The sequence below is a fragment of the Pungitius pungitius genome, chromosome 19 (assembly GCF_949316345.1).
Source record: "Pungitius pungitius chromosome 19, fPunPun2.1, whole genome shotgun sequence".
Classification (NCBI taxonomy): Eukaryota; Metazoa; Chordata; class Actinopteri; order Perciformes; family Gasterosteidae; genus Pungitius; species Pungitius pungitius.
This window is the reverse complement of record NC_084918.1, coordinates 6,487,033-6,503,353: the sequence shown is the minus strand read 5'-3', so window position 1 is coordinate 6,503,353 and position 16,321 is coordinate 6,487,033. Positions and strand designations below refer to the sequence as shown.

Here is a 16,321-nt window from a genome sequence, read left to right as displayed (position 1 = left end):
CCAGAAATAAAAGGGGGAGGAAAACGCAGGGCGCGTAGTAGTAGTAGTGAGTCAAACTAACACACCGAAGCGCTCTGTGAAACACACAGGCCCGACCCCACAGCTCAATCCTAACAAGCTCCTGAAGTGTGCACGTGTGTGTGTGTGTGTGTGTGTGTGTGTGTGTGTGTGTGTGTGTGTGTGTGTGTGAGAAGGCTGCATGCTTAAACCGATGGGTCATTATCCCCCCTCACTGTGTCTCGGACACTTTGAAAAAGTGTGTGTACGATTCTGCTAATTAGCACCGAGGGGAGCATTAAAAAAATGGGTCCAGATGCAGTCATTAGAGCCGTGCTGCGGAGCGCTCATTATCCACGGCTGCATAACATGACGGCCATGCTCCATCTAGCCACTTTCAGTTCTTTTAGAAGCTGCCGACTTGTAATAACCAAATCAAACCAACCATCTTCTGAAGATACGCAAGTCCGCTGTCTGTCAACAATTACCAACTAATGTGTGGGAAATCTGGAGTATAGTTTCTTCGATCATCTTAAGAGGCTCGTTTTAGAGGTTTCAGAGGGCACCTGTCCTCGCGACACGCCCTTCACTTCAGAGAGATGTATTTCCTGTTTGGGGTTGGAGGAAGGAGAGCTGAGGCAGTGATTCCCATTTCCCTTTTGTGGCCTACTGTGCTTCCAAACAATCAACCCGGGGAACCGCATTAAACAGAGAGTCCAGCCAGGAAATACCAATCTGACACACACACACACACACACATACACACACACACACCATATCGGGTTTAAAAATCCAGAGCATAAATGAAGCATGGGCATACCTTTGTGCACCAAATGTGCAGACGCATGGTCTGTTTTTTTTCAATTTCTTTCTGCTTCTTGCTTTCCCTCTCTCTCAAACTTACACACACACACACACACACACACACACACAAAGTAACGGCCAAAGATTATGCCCAACAAATGGCAGATGCGGTGCATTGGCCAAGTAGGCTGCAAAAGTTACAGCGTGTCATATGAGGCAATCTGGTTTGAAAAGGCATTTTAAAATGGAAGAGTGGAAATGGAAAAGTGGAACAGAATCGGCCGCCATAAACAACAGGAATTACCGCGGCGTGGTTTTGTGCCGCCTCCAACCAGACGAATGGCAGTTTGAATTCAATATCTGTCCGCAAAATATCATCACTCCATTAAACGTGTGCACATAAAGCCACTCACTCATGAATATGGGCGCCGTGCGTCTCCATCTCCTTGACGACCAGGGTGAGTTTGTGGAGGAGCTTCTGGTAGGAATCCAGGGTGAGCAGGTCCTCCTCCCTGAGCAGGAAGCGAAGGCCGTGACCCTCCGTCCTGCCCAGGCTGTGACCCGACGGTGCGGCCATCGTGGTGATGGTATGCTGGACATTGACCATGGGGTTCAGCTTACCTGAGCCGAGGGGAAAAAAGGTGCAAGGACAAAGACAAAGCGCCCGTAAGAAAATGAAAAACGGACGCCTCACCCAGCATTCGTTTCTTCATGCACACCATCTCCTCTCACCCGGCTCCGCGCTGCTGCGTCCGCCCTTCTCCAGCGTGTTCTTCCTGTTGCCCAGCTGCACGCCGAAGGCACTACCCAGAGAGGTGGTGGTCTTCGGGTAGGACACCTCCATCACGTTGACGTGACAGTTTGTGGGGCAGAAGTCGCTGCTGTGGAGGGGGGACACCTTGGCTTTAGCCTGCTTAAAGGTGGGCCACGCTCTGTTCTTCAGTACCCGGGCAAACTGTCACACGGCAGAAAGAGAGACGTACATATGTTTTAGAGACAACACATGCGTGGTAAAGTGAAAAGATCATTTAGATCAGTGGTTCTCAACTGGTCTGGCTCCGGGACCCACCATCACCCCTTAATGACAAGGCGCGACCCAAATCGAGAAACAGTCTCAACATCTCAAATTTATTCAAAATCAAGTTCATAAGCTGAATTTTATATTCAGGATGTTTAATTATCCTAAAAAATGTCTCCCCCATATCACAATGGTTTGACCCAACCTGGCACACGCTGCTGAAAACATGGACAGACGAGCCGGCAAAAAAAACGAAACTCATTAAAATGCATTAAAAAAGTCCCTTCAAAATAAAATCACAGGATGAATTTTTATTTTCAGATGCCAGAAGGCCAGCGACCCACTAAAAACGGGTCTCACCAGTTGAGAATCACTGATTTAGATGTGCTGTTTGGCTTCTCACACACACACACACTCACATCCCAAAATGTGACCATTTGTTTGTTTAAATCGATGATGAACTCATATCTTTGTGTTATGAGATTACGTAACAAAATTATTTTATTCATATAATCTGTGTGAATTCATGTTTTTAATTTGTTACGGGCGAACAGTTTTCCACTGAAAATGTTGTTGTTTCAAGTAAAGTAAACACTCTGTTGAGATAAGGTAACAGCACATGGATCCTGTGTACATTGTTAAATGAGAAAATGTCTTCCCTGGTGACTTAACGCTTTGGAACTTCAACAGGACATTTAACTGGACCAAACCCTGCTGTGAGAGGAAACATCCACGAGATAGCATCTCCGTGAAGATCTTCTCAGGGGACGGACAGCTTGGAGCCAAAAGAGCTGATACTGAATATCACAAGCAGGTCGGTTTCATTTGCAACATTTGGTTGCACTTTCCTTGACCCTTCCACCGCGGGGACGGCATCCGGGCCTCGGACCCTACACGGCAGATGGCACAAGCCACCCGGATGGCTATTTAGCAACTCGGGCTTGTCAAGCAACACAAGCGTAACACAAAGTGTGTGTCAGCTGGGGAACTTGGGCGGCTGGAGCGAGAAGATGTGCTCCAGATGGACCACGAGCTCCTCTGAGGAGACACACCACATATCATGTCTGGTTGGTGGACTCTTATTTCCAGGCCTCAGGTTAACATCTCTCTGTCCAACTTTCCGCCTTTCATGCTTCCCCCCCCCCCCCCCCCCCTCATTTCTTCGTTCCTTCTTTCATTCTTCCACTTTCAACCCCCGCCTCTTTTTCCCCTCTAGGGGTCTGAGAAGGAATGCTCCAGTGCAGGAGGGGATCTTACACAACAATAGTCCTGACTGTGCCTGTGCACGGCTATTTATAAGTGACTGGTAATTAATGCAAGGCCCGCTCTAATGCTGTCAGATATTTTCCATTTTCCCTCTCACGCATCGGCCCTATAGACACATGCTTCGAGATGTGAATGGAAGGTTATGGAGACACTTTGGTCAACAACCAGCTGTGACCTAATTACAAACAAAGCATCAGATAATACTTCATATTGCACACACGTTCCCAAAGTCAACAGAAACGACAGACATCTTGGCTAAATATTTCTCCTACGGTCTCAGTTCAGTGAGCCCTGATTACTTTTTGGTGCCTCGGAGCCTTCCGGGCGCCGACACTTGTGTTTGCGTTCTGGATGCACTCGGACATGATGTCTGAAAACCAAACAAGCCTCCACCTACGTTGCTTAGGTACATTTGCTGTGTGTTTTTCCTCCCAGATCTTTTAATACATGAGTCTTTGTGTGCCGTGGAGGTCTTTTAACACAACAATCTACGTTTGAACCGCACAGCAGGAACTATGTAAAATGGGTATTTCTACATCTGCTGCATCCTGTGTAGGGAAGGAGACGGTGCATTTTCGTGGAATCACGCCGCTTAAACAAATGCACAGACGCAGTTCATGGAGGAGACATCATAAGAGTAGAGTGTGAGGAAGGGCCTCTCCGTTTACCTTCCTGTAGTTGGTGATACGCCGGTTGATGTGCTCCACCCTCTCGGCACACATGGCACTGAAGCGTACCTGCAGTTCCTCCGGGATCACGTCACAGCTGGAGCTCAGCCTGCCACACATCTGCACCAGTGTGTCGTCATTACGCGCCAGCGCCTCCAGGATCTGGTCAGGAAAAACAAAGGCGGCGCTGATAAACCGATATTTTGAATGCCCTCCGTTGGGACCAGATAGTGAGATGTAAATATACGACCATGTCGTCCATTAAATTGGAAAACAAAACAGAATTACAGGGCTGATAATTTAACATTTCATGAGCAGTTGAACCAGTATCTAACATGGCCATGTGCCATTCATGAATCCACAGAGATATATATATACGCAGATTGGGATTCATATGCTAAACGTATGTAGACTCTTAACTTTCCAGATCAGAGATTAGATATGAAGAGGAGGAGAGACGTCTTAATGGGATGGAAGGGGCAGAAAAGCAGGGGAGGAAGTGTAACAGAAGGAAGAAACCGAAGCACAAGAAAACCCAACTGTGTCCCGACAGCGTTCGCAATATCCAAAATGCAACATCACGCAGACCTCAGAGGACATCTGGCGCAGATGTTTATAATAAAACTGAAATTTATGTTCACTTTGGAAGAATGGGAAACGAGTTATAGTCAGAGGGGGTACGGCAGATTCTATTTCTGTGGATGTCAGTGGGTTTCATTGAGGTGGGGCTTTTAAAGACCCCCGGGGCAGTAATCTCTGCTAATCCAGAATGAATAAGAGATGTTGTTCCTCCTGGTGTTTGGCAGAGAGATGCTTTAAACTGCTTTTTATTTTCCACACCAGCATGTGTGGATCCTTGTCTGAGTGAGTCTTCGTTCCTCCGTGCATCTTAAATCAATAGTGATCATCGCTGCCGGGATGTAAAAAGCATGCACTTTGCACAAATTGGAATTAACAGGACTAAAATGAAGCTGTCCGTTTTAACCAGCGTCAAGCCCCTCAATCTACACAGCGGGAGAGCTTTGGGCTCTAAATGTCAGTGCCGAGGTATATAAAAGAACAACATGACATTAGGAAATTTGTGCGATATACAATTTAGAAAGAAATGTCTTGACTTAAAAATCTCACAGATTTCGACCGTCCTGAGATTTAGCTTCCATCCAAGCGTAAATAAAACATTTTTGAGTTAATCCACTACTCAGCATACTGGTGTGACAGAAGTCCAGTCACGGTTTGTTAACGTCTTTAATTTTTCTCCCTCATCAAGCGAGGCTCAGCTCTGAGGTGATAAACCCCAGAAGCACAATTAATCAATATGAAGTTAATGAAACCTTCCCCTCGCTCCCTCTTTTCTCTCACTGTGAGAATAACAACAAAAAGTAAAGGCAGGGTTGGATTAACCCTTTTGGGACATAAACAAGCAGTGAGCCTCTCTCCCACTTCAGTGTGTATATTTGCGTGCGAGTTCCCATCATCCATGAAAAATCGATTTTTAACCTTTGGTTGGTAATTTAGCCTTGTGGCCAAACAAACAAAAACCAATGTATTGAATAATCAAATCAGTTTTCACGTAAATAAATTCTTTAATAGAGTCTTAGTTGGTCCTAAAATTAGTAATTTAGACATGACAAATCCAGCATGGGAAAAAGACGGGTAGGAACTGATGATATTTGCATGTATTAGTATCAAGGAAAATATCACAATATATCATTGCACAGGTGTTAGATCGTACCCTTCAGCCCTATAGTTACACCACTTAGCACACCTTAGCAGTGAGGTTGAAGAACCCCTTTGGTTCAACCATCTTCTCCAGGACGTGACACTTGATGCCGGCCGTGCTGTCATACTCGTACATCACTCCGTACTCCAGCTGGACGTTGTCCACCGTTAAACTCACGTGGTCCTTCCGTCCGTCGATGATGGCTATGGTGTCGAATTTGTCCATCACCTCTGAGATCGTAGAAGGAAGGAAGAAGACGGGGGATAAAACGCCTCGCTTCACAAAGTCAGGAGTGATGTGGTTTCAATGTCCCCGCGTCGTAGGACATCTCAGGACCCGCAGTTCATTTTACAGGAAACCTTCCGAAAATGATGAGCAATTCAGAGACGAACACGCCGAGCGTCCCTAATGCCAACTCCAGGACTTAATAAATCCCGCCCTGTGGCTGTTTGCTGCGGAGGGAATAGCTTTCCCTGTTTAACTTTCTCATTGGGATCCATAAATTGTTGGGAGTGAATTAACACTCGATGAGCCAAAGGGGGGCTGTTCTCAGACTAACACGCTCCAGATGTTCTGACTTGTTAACCGGTGAGGGGCGAAGGGACTTGTGATCCTGTTTGACATCCACAAACACCTCCAGCGGAATTCTGTTCACCAGATCCCTGTTGCAGTTTATTGTGAGTGTGCGTTTGTGTGTGGTCACCTTCTACTTTGCACTCAAAGCCGTCTCCGTTCTCCTCGGGGGTCGGTTTCTGGGTCGTTGTCTGGTTGTCCTCCTGGGCGCTCTCGCTGTTGTTGTACACCCACGTTATAGTTTCTTGCTGCAAAAGGGGTATTATGTACAAATTGATTTGTCGTTGTCTAAATATTTCCTTCCTTTTATACTTTTAACATCCATTAAACTGCAAAACACCTGTATATTTATCTTCAAATTGCACACACAACTGTCAACACAAATCATATACATCGTCGCATCATCTATGCTCAACAGGTGGCGTTTTCTACTGCTCCAAAGAGGGGAGACGAGGAGCCATAAAACCTCTGAATACACCGGTGTGTTGCCTCGTGCGTTTGTGCGAGGTGTGGGTTTCACGCGCCATGTTTAGATGATTTTGTCCCAGATACCGTGTGCAGTGTTGGAGTTGGGGTGGCAGGGCACACAGTAAAAAATTAATATAAAAAAAATTGGAAACACGATGCTCGGTGAGACCGCGAACTCAAACCCTCGCCAATGTCATCAACCCACTCTGACCCAAGTCCGTGTGTGTCTCCCTCTCTGTCTCTACACCAACCCCACAGGGGAGTTTTCATGCCAAGGCTACACGCTGTGCCTGCCTACTGGTCTGTGGTGTCCCGGGTGTACAACCACAAACATGCACACACACACACACAGAAAGGGACAGAGTTGGAGAAAGAGAGGGCGTTTCCTCTGCGTCCATTCTTGATGTGAACCAGATCTCCAGTAACGTTGGAACCTTGAAGTGCTTCATTAAAGCCTGAAGTCCCAGCGGGGCTCAATTATAGTGACACACCACACTAACTCGCACCATGCACAAAACCCTTGGGTTTCTATTTTCACACATTTTTCCCACCTTCAACAGGTGGACTAAGCTCGCCTTCTCCCCTCACGCTGCTGTAAAGGGCTCAGGCTAAAAATCTTATCTTTCTCTTCCCTCCCTCCCTCCATCTCCCCAACGCGGAGCTCCATCCGCCCCCAAAGCCTTTCCCACCTCCCTTTGCAGCCTGCCAGTCTCCCACAGCAGGCCCACCGCTGTGAGCCAGAGGTCAGCGCCGGAGGAGCCAAAACTACTATTATTCCTGCGTAATGACCCAAGAAAAAAGAAAGAGTCAGAGAGAGATATTGAGGTAAACGGGAGCTAAGAGGTTGGTCAATTAGGCGCTTTCTCACGGTCAACTAGTCCCTGTTCCCCTGCTTCTGCTGTTTTATGATGTCTCACATTTCTCTCTAAATATTTGATGAATCAACATACAATTTAATTGAATTTGCTCCCAACCAATGAGGTCGTTGGAAAATGAAAGTTTAACTTCCAAAACATATTCGCAGAAAATTCATACGACACCATCTTCATGGTGATGATTTTTCAATTTCATAGTATGATTAATATCCTAAATATTGAGTAAACACTGAACTAAATTAACTCTTTTGGAAAACTGTAGAGCCTGGTTCCCTCCGTCCTCGCTGTCCCCCCCCCCCCCTCCGCGCCCCCTCCACCGTCTCACCTGTGTGGGTCGGCGGAACTTCCTGCACGCGGTGACGTGAGCGATGACGCTGGCGTGGCTCTCCTTGCTCACGTTGATGCCGTTCACCTTGATGATGCACTGGCCCGGGTGGAGGCCGGCGATGGCTGCCACCGTGCCTGCCGCGAGACAAGCGAAGAGGAAGGAGGTGTCGATAGGGGAACAGCTGCTGCACGTTGTCAAACAGGTTAAAGTAGCATCACGTCAAAAACAAATACCAGTACTTCTTCCACATCCTGTGCACAACAGTGGGTGGAACATTCCTTTTTCTTCTTTGTATTTACAACTCTGCTTCCTGTTTTGGCAGCTCGGGGAGGAGTGTGAGGGGGAGCCCGGAGAGGAGGGAAGTTGTTTATCTTGGGCAGGCGAAGGTCTCTCTCTCAGGGACGGGACCAAACGGACCAAACCTTAAGAGAGCTTCGAGGTTTACAGCTATCAGAAGGAAGTGCGCCCGCAAAACTAAAATACTCCTCGCGTTTGTTTTTTGGCGGCGCGTGTGCACACCGTGCACGCCTCACACCGCAGTGCACAACACATCTGTATTCCTCTCCCCAGGTGCTGTGAGCGTGTAAACACTGAGCTTTACTTTACTGCAATGAGCAATGAGCCTCGGTTAAATCAGGTTGGTTGCGCTTCGTAATCTGCCGAGCAGGATGTGTGTTTTTGAAGCGTTACCATTTGCTTATTAGCACTAACGTGGACGTGACTACAACTGGTACCACCAACTTGTGAGGAATGTCATCGGATTATCGGCTGCTTCTCCTGGTCTCGCCTGTTGGTGCCTCTCGGCCTCTCCGCCTCTAATTGGTATCACCGTCTCCCGTTGACCTCAGACACCAGGGGGGGGGCAGCAGCTGTTGTTACGGCAATCCGGGGCGATTGGACACTTTCTACATCATCAGCTTCGTCTCTCGTGGGACGAGAGCGTCCGCGAAAAAAAAAAACACACAGCGGGGTTTCCCAGGCAACCGCACAAGCAAGCCAACACGTGCACACACAAACAGACCTCACAAAAGGAAAAGGCACATGCATACAAGCACGTTTATACCCTGCTAGCCTACTTTAGATTGCTTGGAGAAAACGAAGAAAGAAAAAAAAAAATCAATTCCCCGGAGAACAGCCAGACAAGGCCGTGGCTTGTTTTTTTGATTGGAGCCTGTCTTGTGCCAGCCCCGATAGCGGTGCTACTTAAACACGCAGCATTTCGGAGAGAAACAGGGACTCTGCATCTCCATCACACAGGGGAACTGAACCACTGAGAAAAAAACGCAAAAGGCTATTTTGTTATGCGGAAAGCGACTGATATCCGGCTAATTCTCCATTCTGGCCGCACCATTAAGCGACCAGCTGAGCCACATGGAGAACATGAGTGGGGAAAATTGGCCCCTCGTGGCCAAGGCATGCACACACCCGCAAATACTGGGGTGGCATCTGCTCGCCAGCTGGGCCCCAAACAGCACAATCAATCAAGACAGCTCAGAGTGGCGGAGGAGGCGGCCCTCTCACCTCGTCCAACGGCGTGGACCACAGAGGGCCCGAAGCCACGGATCTGGAAACCCAACCCATCGGCGGAGTCCGGGATCTTTACCGTCCTGGTCACAAGAGGAGGAAGAAATAAAAATTTTAAAAAATGAGCTGACAGTCATTGTGCTTTAACACATACGCACGCGCAGAAGTGACTTACTCTCTTGGCTTGGTGCTGACCAGCACCCTGAGGGGTCCCTCGCAGTGGAAGCACTGCCTGAGGAGAGCTTCCACTTCGGAGAAAGGCCTGAGGAACACCAGGTCTCCGTTGATGGCAAACAACTTCTTCCCCACCTCCAGGCCGGCCATCTTAGAGAAGAAGACGAAGAGATATATAAATATAAGGTCAAATGTTTGTCATTGTGATCTCCTGGTTAACTTTTATGGTTTAAGAACAACAATAGTCTTCCATATATCAGTTTCTATTGTTTAGTGTACAGCTGGATGCTGTTGTGAATCTCATTGTCCCAGACTGAATATTTTAAAGTAACCGTTTAAGCGATCCAGACCATATGGACTCATTCTCTGCTACTTCAGGCCTGGAGGGAATTATGGAATCGTGGGGCTCACATTGATCACATTTGCCTTCAAAAGTCCTCGGTCCCGTATAGTTCCAGCAGATCAAAGCACCGTATTTCGGCACATTGATGCTTCCAATGTTAGCATCCGTGTCCATCACCATAAAGCTACTAATGAACAAACCACATTTTAACAACAAAAAGGCTTCTGCTGACGCTCGTCCGCCACGAAGGACTCACAGCTTTGGGAAATAACTTTGAGAAAGCAACATCAAATGCAGCAGGATTATTTTAAGTTACGAAAGCGATAAACCAAACCACAATCTGAACACAATAAAGCCAAAAAAACCCTTAGATGTTGGGCCCTAACAGACATCACACAGATTTGTGTAATACAAAAATCCCCTCGGTAAAGACCCCTTTTGTGAAGAACCAAACGACAGCATTATGGAATCAATTAACTACATAAGTGTGTGTACACTGTGTGTGTGTGTGTGTGTGTGTGTGTGTGTGTGTGTGTGTGTGTGTGTGTGTGTGTGTGTGTGTGTTTGGGGGGATTCTCACCTCAGCTGGGGAGCCCTTCTCTACAGATTTGACGATGGGGACTCGGTTTCTCTCTTCCAGTGTAAAGCCGTAGCCTCCATCACTGGGCCTTATCTGGAAATAAATAAATAAATAAAGCAAGTCTCCCATCAGAAATATCCCAAGCTGGCAGAACGAGACATTTTCACAGAGCACAACCACACACACACACACACCAGAGAGCAGATACTGCTACGGGCGGCTAGCAGCCACGGTTGTGTTTGCTCAGTCCTCGGAAAATAATGCTCACTGAGGTATAAAATGGACTTTTGCGGCGTTGCGGCTTTCCCTTCTCTGGCAGCCGCGTGCTTCTTTGTGATTAACGGCGCATTGGACTTGTTCTGAGTTGTTATTTAAGGGAGGATGGGAGCTAATCAATCAGCAAGCCGCCGGGGGGGGGGGGGGAGGGCGTTCCGCGGGGAACTCACCAGGAGAGACTTGGAGATGACGTTCTCAACGATCTTCAGGTCGTGCTTCATGGGTTTGTGTTTGGTGTTGGAACCCTCCATCTCCTCATCGGCGAAGAAGCGGAATAGCAAGGGCTCGTCCTTGAATTCACTTTTCTCCAACACTGGTAGAGGTAACGACAAAGTCAGAACTGAGTAAGTGTCAGAAAAAATAAACAACGGACTGATTAAAGTTTCGCTGAATAATCCGGTTTCTGCCAAACAGGATGTTGAAAACTTGTTGCGTAATCCGTCACTCACTATATAAAACCGCAGTCATTTATTGCTGCCTCGTCCTCCTAAAGGTAAACATTTTGAGAGTTTAAATCTGAACTGGTTTTAACCTCAAAACCTTTATGTCACTTTGACAAGAACTATGAAACCAAATTGCAGGGAAATGAGTGGAAACCGAACAGAACGGAACATTTCTTTTGGCACACTAGATAATCATGTCGTAGTAAAAAAAAGGGCTGAAACATGTAATATCGCTGTGAGAGTCTAAAAACTTGCTCTCTTGACCTTTCATTCTTTTTTGGAGACAGACGGAATACGTGCAACTCTTCACCATTAAGGTAGCAACACCTGGTGCAGTGCAGGATTAGAATAGAGTGATTAATATGAGCACGTTTCAATAAGCAGTTTTCCACATTTGAACTATTGATCCCAATATACACACCGTTAGAGAAAGCGAGACCCCGCTGGAATCACACAAACCCAGTGCAAGGCAAAAAGGAACAATAACCCCCGATTCTTCATTCCACTAAAGATCAGATACAGGTTTAATACTCACGGGTCAAATACCCGGCACAAACGTACCGGCACAAGAAGGTGAAATTATACTAAAGGATGTGGAAGTGAAATGTTGGAGGTTTTGCTCCATCGATGTGCTGGCAAACAGTTACCTCGCGTAGTGTGCATGATGTGGACTTTTGGCAGCGGGGAGGAGCACAGACAGAAACGAGTCGGACTCGGCACAAACAAACCGTTACCGTGGCTACCGACCGCGTTTGCACACCAACTGAAAAAAAACATCCACGCGTTCTCGGCCAAGTTTTTCACGGCACAGGCGAAAACCCGGCGTGTGCCTCGCACTTCTTCGCTCGGAGTTCAGATGTCGCGGCGCGTTGACGACAGCATGCGCGGACACAGCTGCACCCCCCCCCCCCCACCCCCCCCACCCCACCGCGCATACGAACTCCTCCGCTGCGTTGGAAATATGTTCTGTTCCCGAAGCGTGTCAAAGGGATTATAAGTAGAAATGGAAAGAGAACAAGAGTGGTTGGTGTTCTAAAACAGGATGCTAAATGCCAGGCGCCCTCGGTGTGGTTTCCCCGAAGCAGTCAACCCTCATTTAGTAAATGATGGAGAGCATTCCAATGTTTGTGAACAACAGCACCAAGGACTTATTTTTGGTCCGTTGGAATCCTCCAGCAGCGCTTTTACCGTGGTGCATGAAGCCGTTGTCGCAGAGCTCCACGCCCAGGATCAAAGCCTCCTCCCTGGTTCTGCAGTCTCCCTGCACCGGAAGACACGGGGGGGGGGGGGGGGGAGCGGGGGGGGGGGAGTAGGTGAAGAGGAGAAATGTTCAGGAGTGGAGAGATTAAACAAGTCCAGGGGGAGAAGGAGAAAGTGACAGAACAAAAAGGACATTGTATGTTTAGAAAGCAGTCAACCACTCCCCCCCACCCCCCACCCCCCAGTCCTTGTTCCTGGAGCTATAATCCGGGAGGCCGAACACTGCCAAAAGCATGTCTAGACACCGGAGGGTTACAGCTCTTGAAGTCGCACTGAAGGAGTCAGAGCTATTCCACTGGCCCGGGTCAGAGACATGCATATGGACTATCACACACACACACACACACACACACAAACAGGAGATGTCTGCCATTGATTTCGGCGGTGGTCGCCGTACACATTTCATTTCTTTGTTGTCATCCCGAACAGGACGATCAATCTGTCAACCTCAAAGCCTCCTGTCAAAGGCGATAAAGATCAGATGTCGAATCAATTCTGCTTTTCTTTCTCCGTTTCCTTTTGGCTCTGCTGTGAGCCTCGAGTCTGGTGGCGAGGAACACTTTGTTGTCTCAGTTGCTTTCCTCTATTGCACACTTGAGGTGGACCACAAAAACTACTTATACCACCGTCAAATTGACATGTTTGAAGTCATGCATTACCTCAGTGACAAATAGAATTGTTTATCCTTTTGATTCGCTGTTTGGCCGGGAGTCATTTATTTTGACCGTGAATTATCTGATCATATATATATATATATATATATAATTCCTATAAGACACTTGTATTCATCATGTTACGTGTATGAAGCAAAATCAGGGTTTACCTGTGCAATGAGCCAGTCTATGAGCTTGTTGGCCATCACCACGGATTTGTAGGTCCGCAAGTGGTAGTCCTTATCCCTGGATCGGCAAGAAAAGCACAACACCTCATGAGAAGGATTAGGGAAGCGAATTCTGCCAGCCGACTTGAACTTTGCCATCTCACTTTGTCACAGTGAGTCCTGCAATAAATCCAGATGGTGAACATGTGAAGCGGCCATTTCTGGTTCTGTTTAAACACGAACAGCAATGCAGCCAAAAAAGCGCTGGCAGTTGCGTCGTGAATCTGCGTCAGTCTCTGACAGTTGGTGACAGCAAAGCGGCATTCCCTCCGAGCGCGGCCCCCTGCTGGGTTCGGCCCTCGTGGGGGTGCCACACTGTCAGTCTGGCGTTGATGTGCCCAGTGTTACCCACACTGCTGCAGAGGCCCCCCCGAGAATCCCGTCCGAAACGGAGCTGGGAGTTTTTCCCTTGAACGCAAAAAGGGGGCCTCCCCGGGGGGACACAGTGGGCGAGCTGCAGGGCCGGGGGGGGGGGGAAGTCCAGAGCCACCGTGACTTCCACCACTGCGCCACTTCACCGCATGCAAACACTCACCCACACACATCCAAAAGCGCACACACACACACACACACACACGGTTCAAACATGACCATGTGGGCCGAACCGAAGTCCAATCAGCTGCATGGAGCCGATTGAATTCTGAAGCACGAGAGGCCGAGGACGCTTCTCTGGTGGTGGAACATTCAGTAGCGTAACTTTAAATTTAACAGAAACCCCCGCTTTGTGCCTGAATGGGATGGTGGAGAAAAGGGAGGAGCGGAGGTAGAGCGGCTGGTGCACAGTGAGGCTGTCAGAGTGAAAAATGGGGATAAACAGCGGTCCGGTGTGCGGAAGCAGCAGTTTGGGGAGTAACAGAGGGAAAGGTCAGAGAGGAGGTTTTTAACTTGCTGTTCAAAGGGGAAAGTTTGCCTTGACAGTAAATGGATGACAAAGGCATTTTCAAAGCATTCTTTCAAATACATTATGCAGAGACTGCTGAAAGTTCCAGATTTGATCAACTGTTTCAGGTTTGATGGATTACCCAAGTACAGAGCACCATGTCGTTATTCCTATATCCTATACATCCGTCCATAAATATTGATTTTCTGGAGGACTCACCAGCATAATGAAGCTGAACTGAAATGTTGTTTTTTCAAGTTCTCCGTGAAGATAATTCATGAGTGAGCTTGCCTCTGCATTGTGTGAGCGTGTGTGTGACCCCGTTTTGAAACCTCTCATTGCGTTAATACACACATTACACTGCGCGCCCAGTATAGTGGACTTTTCCGATGCATAATCAGATTCCCTGGAGCATTCTTCAAAGCTCGGAGCGAGGGGGAGGAGACAAGCCGTGTATGCCGCCCCCACCCCCCTCCTTTCATCTATCCGGCTTTTCCAGGAAATGATACCTAATTAGGCAGGGGCTGGTTGCTCCAATTAAACTCAGGCATTCCCAGGCCCGGTGATGCATTATACTGCTCTCAGTGAGAATTATGCTGGCTCACAACACACACACACACACACACACACACACACAAACACACACAAACACACAATAATGATCACTCTTTAGGCTTTTTATACATTGGATCAAACAGAAATACGATATAGTGAGATACTATGCAGGAACACATTCAGCAACAGCGTGGCCCAAACTATGGCCCAGTTTATTGGTGTGAAATTAAAGCTTTTCTTTGGGCCATTTGCAAACCGTCATGCGGTACTTTGTGGCAAAACACATTAGCAGCTTGCTCCTCGCGCACTGTTCAGATGGAGATAAAAACAACCACACGGTGGAACACTGTGGTGTTCATCTGAATGACACGTGCATGGGACTCGTCATTTCAGGGCTGAAAACTTTGAAAACAATAGCTATGCACCTGAGATGTATAAAATTGCTGATTTGATCATGGTGTACGTTGAGGGATTGGAATCGATTTTCGCCTCCTGCAGGCCGACTATTTGTCGGTCCTTTGAGAGCACAAGATCAATATACTGTCGGTCCCCCTCAGTGATGTGTGTACTGCCTGCACATAAGTGGGGCCACTTTAAATTGCTTCATAACAGGTGTGAGGCTGTTTCTATGGGGTGATCCACCTTACTAGCTTTTCAGCGCCTTCAGCAGTGTCTCTTCATCAGAGAATAAAGTTTGCTTAGTTTTCATGGTGATTGTCTCGTAGGGTCATAAGCGGGTCACAGGACTTCCTAGGCCTCATGTTGGCTTCACGTTAAGGCCAACAATGCTGATGAGGACCCTTGTGATGGTTTAGAAAGAAGATAGTGTGGGGGGAGGTAAGTCCTGTTCTGGGGGCCCGACCTTGCTGGGTTCCAATGGAGGGAAAAAAAAAATGTCCGCCTACCTGACGACAGGAGTGAAGAGGCTGTGCAGACGGCAGAAGAGTCGAACACCCTAAGAAAAATAAAAAAAAGCAAGAAGCTCTGGATCATGTCAACGACAGACAGTGTCAAATTGGATTGGTGTCAAATTGAGGATCCGTTGTCACCTTGGAGATGACGTCATGCGTGTCGCTCCTGGGGTGGTAGGTGCCGTCGTCGTAGCGGAAGCGGTAGAGCACAGGCTCGGGTTTGAACTGGTGTTTGTCCGTGACTGCAAATGCAATTCAAAACATTAGGCGCTTTCTGAAAGGAGAAGAGGCAGAATAAAAGAGAAGGGGGAAGGGGGGGGGGTCTCAAACGTTAAAGGGGGTCATCATTCATATTGCTTTAAATTTGAAAGTGTAATAGGTTTAAAAACATATTCAAGCCTCGACAAGAGGGAGACTGGACCCTCGCGCAGAGCGGTCACGCATCGCACCGCGCCTCCTCCCGCTCTGGGCGACTTTGTTGAAGCCTCCCCAGAACGGTAATAACGCTCGGCCCGGTATTCTTGGCTGCAGCCGTGAGAGTTGCTGAAGGTTATTAAAGGTTTTTCATGAAAATATATCCTCTCGTGTTTCACCAGCAGCACTGTGAGAGAGCTCAGAGGAGCTCGGAGTTATTCCTCGCCGTCGGGGCCGGCTCTAAAGCCTAATCTCGTGCCTCCGTGAGGAAGCAATAAAGCCCCCCCCACCACCTCCCCCCCCCAGAGTGATTTAAGATACAACCTGGCTTGGGCCCCTACTCTTTTGAGGAAAGAAAAAAAGC

The 16,321-nt window shown here is 47.9% G+C and overlaps 1 protein-coding gene across 1 annotated transcript in view; it reads right to left on the bottom strand.

The window, feature by feature from the left end:
- Nucleotides 1-16,321, bottom strand: part of prex2 (phosphatidylinositol-3,4,5-trisphosphate-dependent Rac exchange factor 2) — a 66,923-nt gene that overhangs the window by 24,266 nt on the left and 26,336 nt on the right. Inside the window, exons 12-25 of the mRNA XM_037456159.2 lie at nt 15,682-15,785; nt 15,538-15,587; nt 13,141-13,216; nt 12,246-12,318; nt 10,785-10,927; nt 10,339-10,431; nt 9,417-9,565; nt 9,239-9,324; nt 7,715-7,851; nt 6,177-6,294; nt 5,519-5,703; nt 3,754-3,915; nt 1,534-1,756; nt 1,215-1,422 (exon numbers count right to left, since the gene is read on the bottom strand). Of these exons, the coding sequence (XP_037312056.2) occupies nt 1,215-1,422; nt 1,534-1,756; nt 3,754-3,915; nt 5,519-5,703; nt 6,177-6,294; nt 7,715-7,851; nt 9,239-9,324; nt 9,417-9,565; nt 10,339-10,431; nt 10,785-10,927; nt 12,246-12,318; nt 13,141-13,216; nt 15,538-15,587; nt 15,682-15,785 (1,807 nt within the window). The remainder of the gene's footprint in view (nt 1-1,214; nt 1,423-1,533; nt 1,757-3,753; nt 3,916-5,518; nt 5,704-6,176; nt 6,295-7,714; nt 7,852-9,238; nt 9,325-9,416; nt 9,566-10,338; nt 10,432-10,784; nt 10,928-12,245; nt 12,319-13,140; nt 13,217-15,537; nt 15,588-15,681; nt 15,786-16,321) is intronic.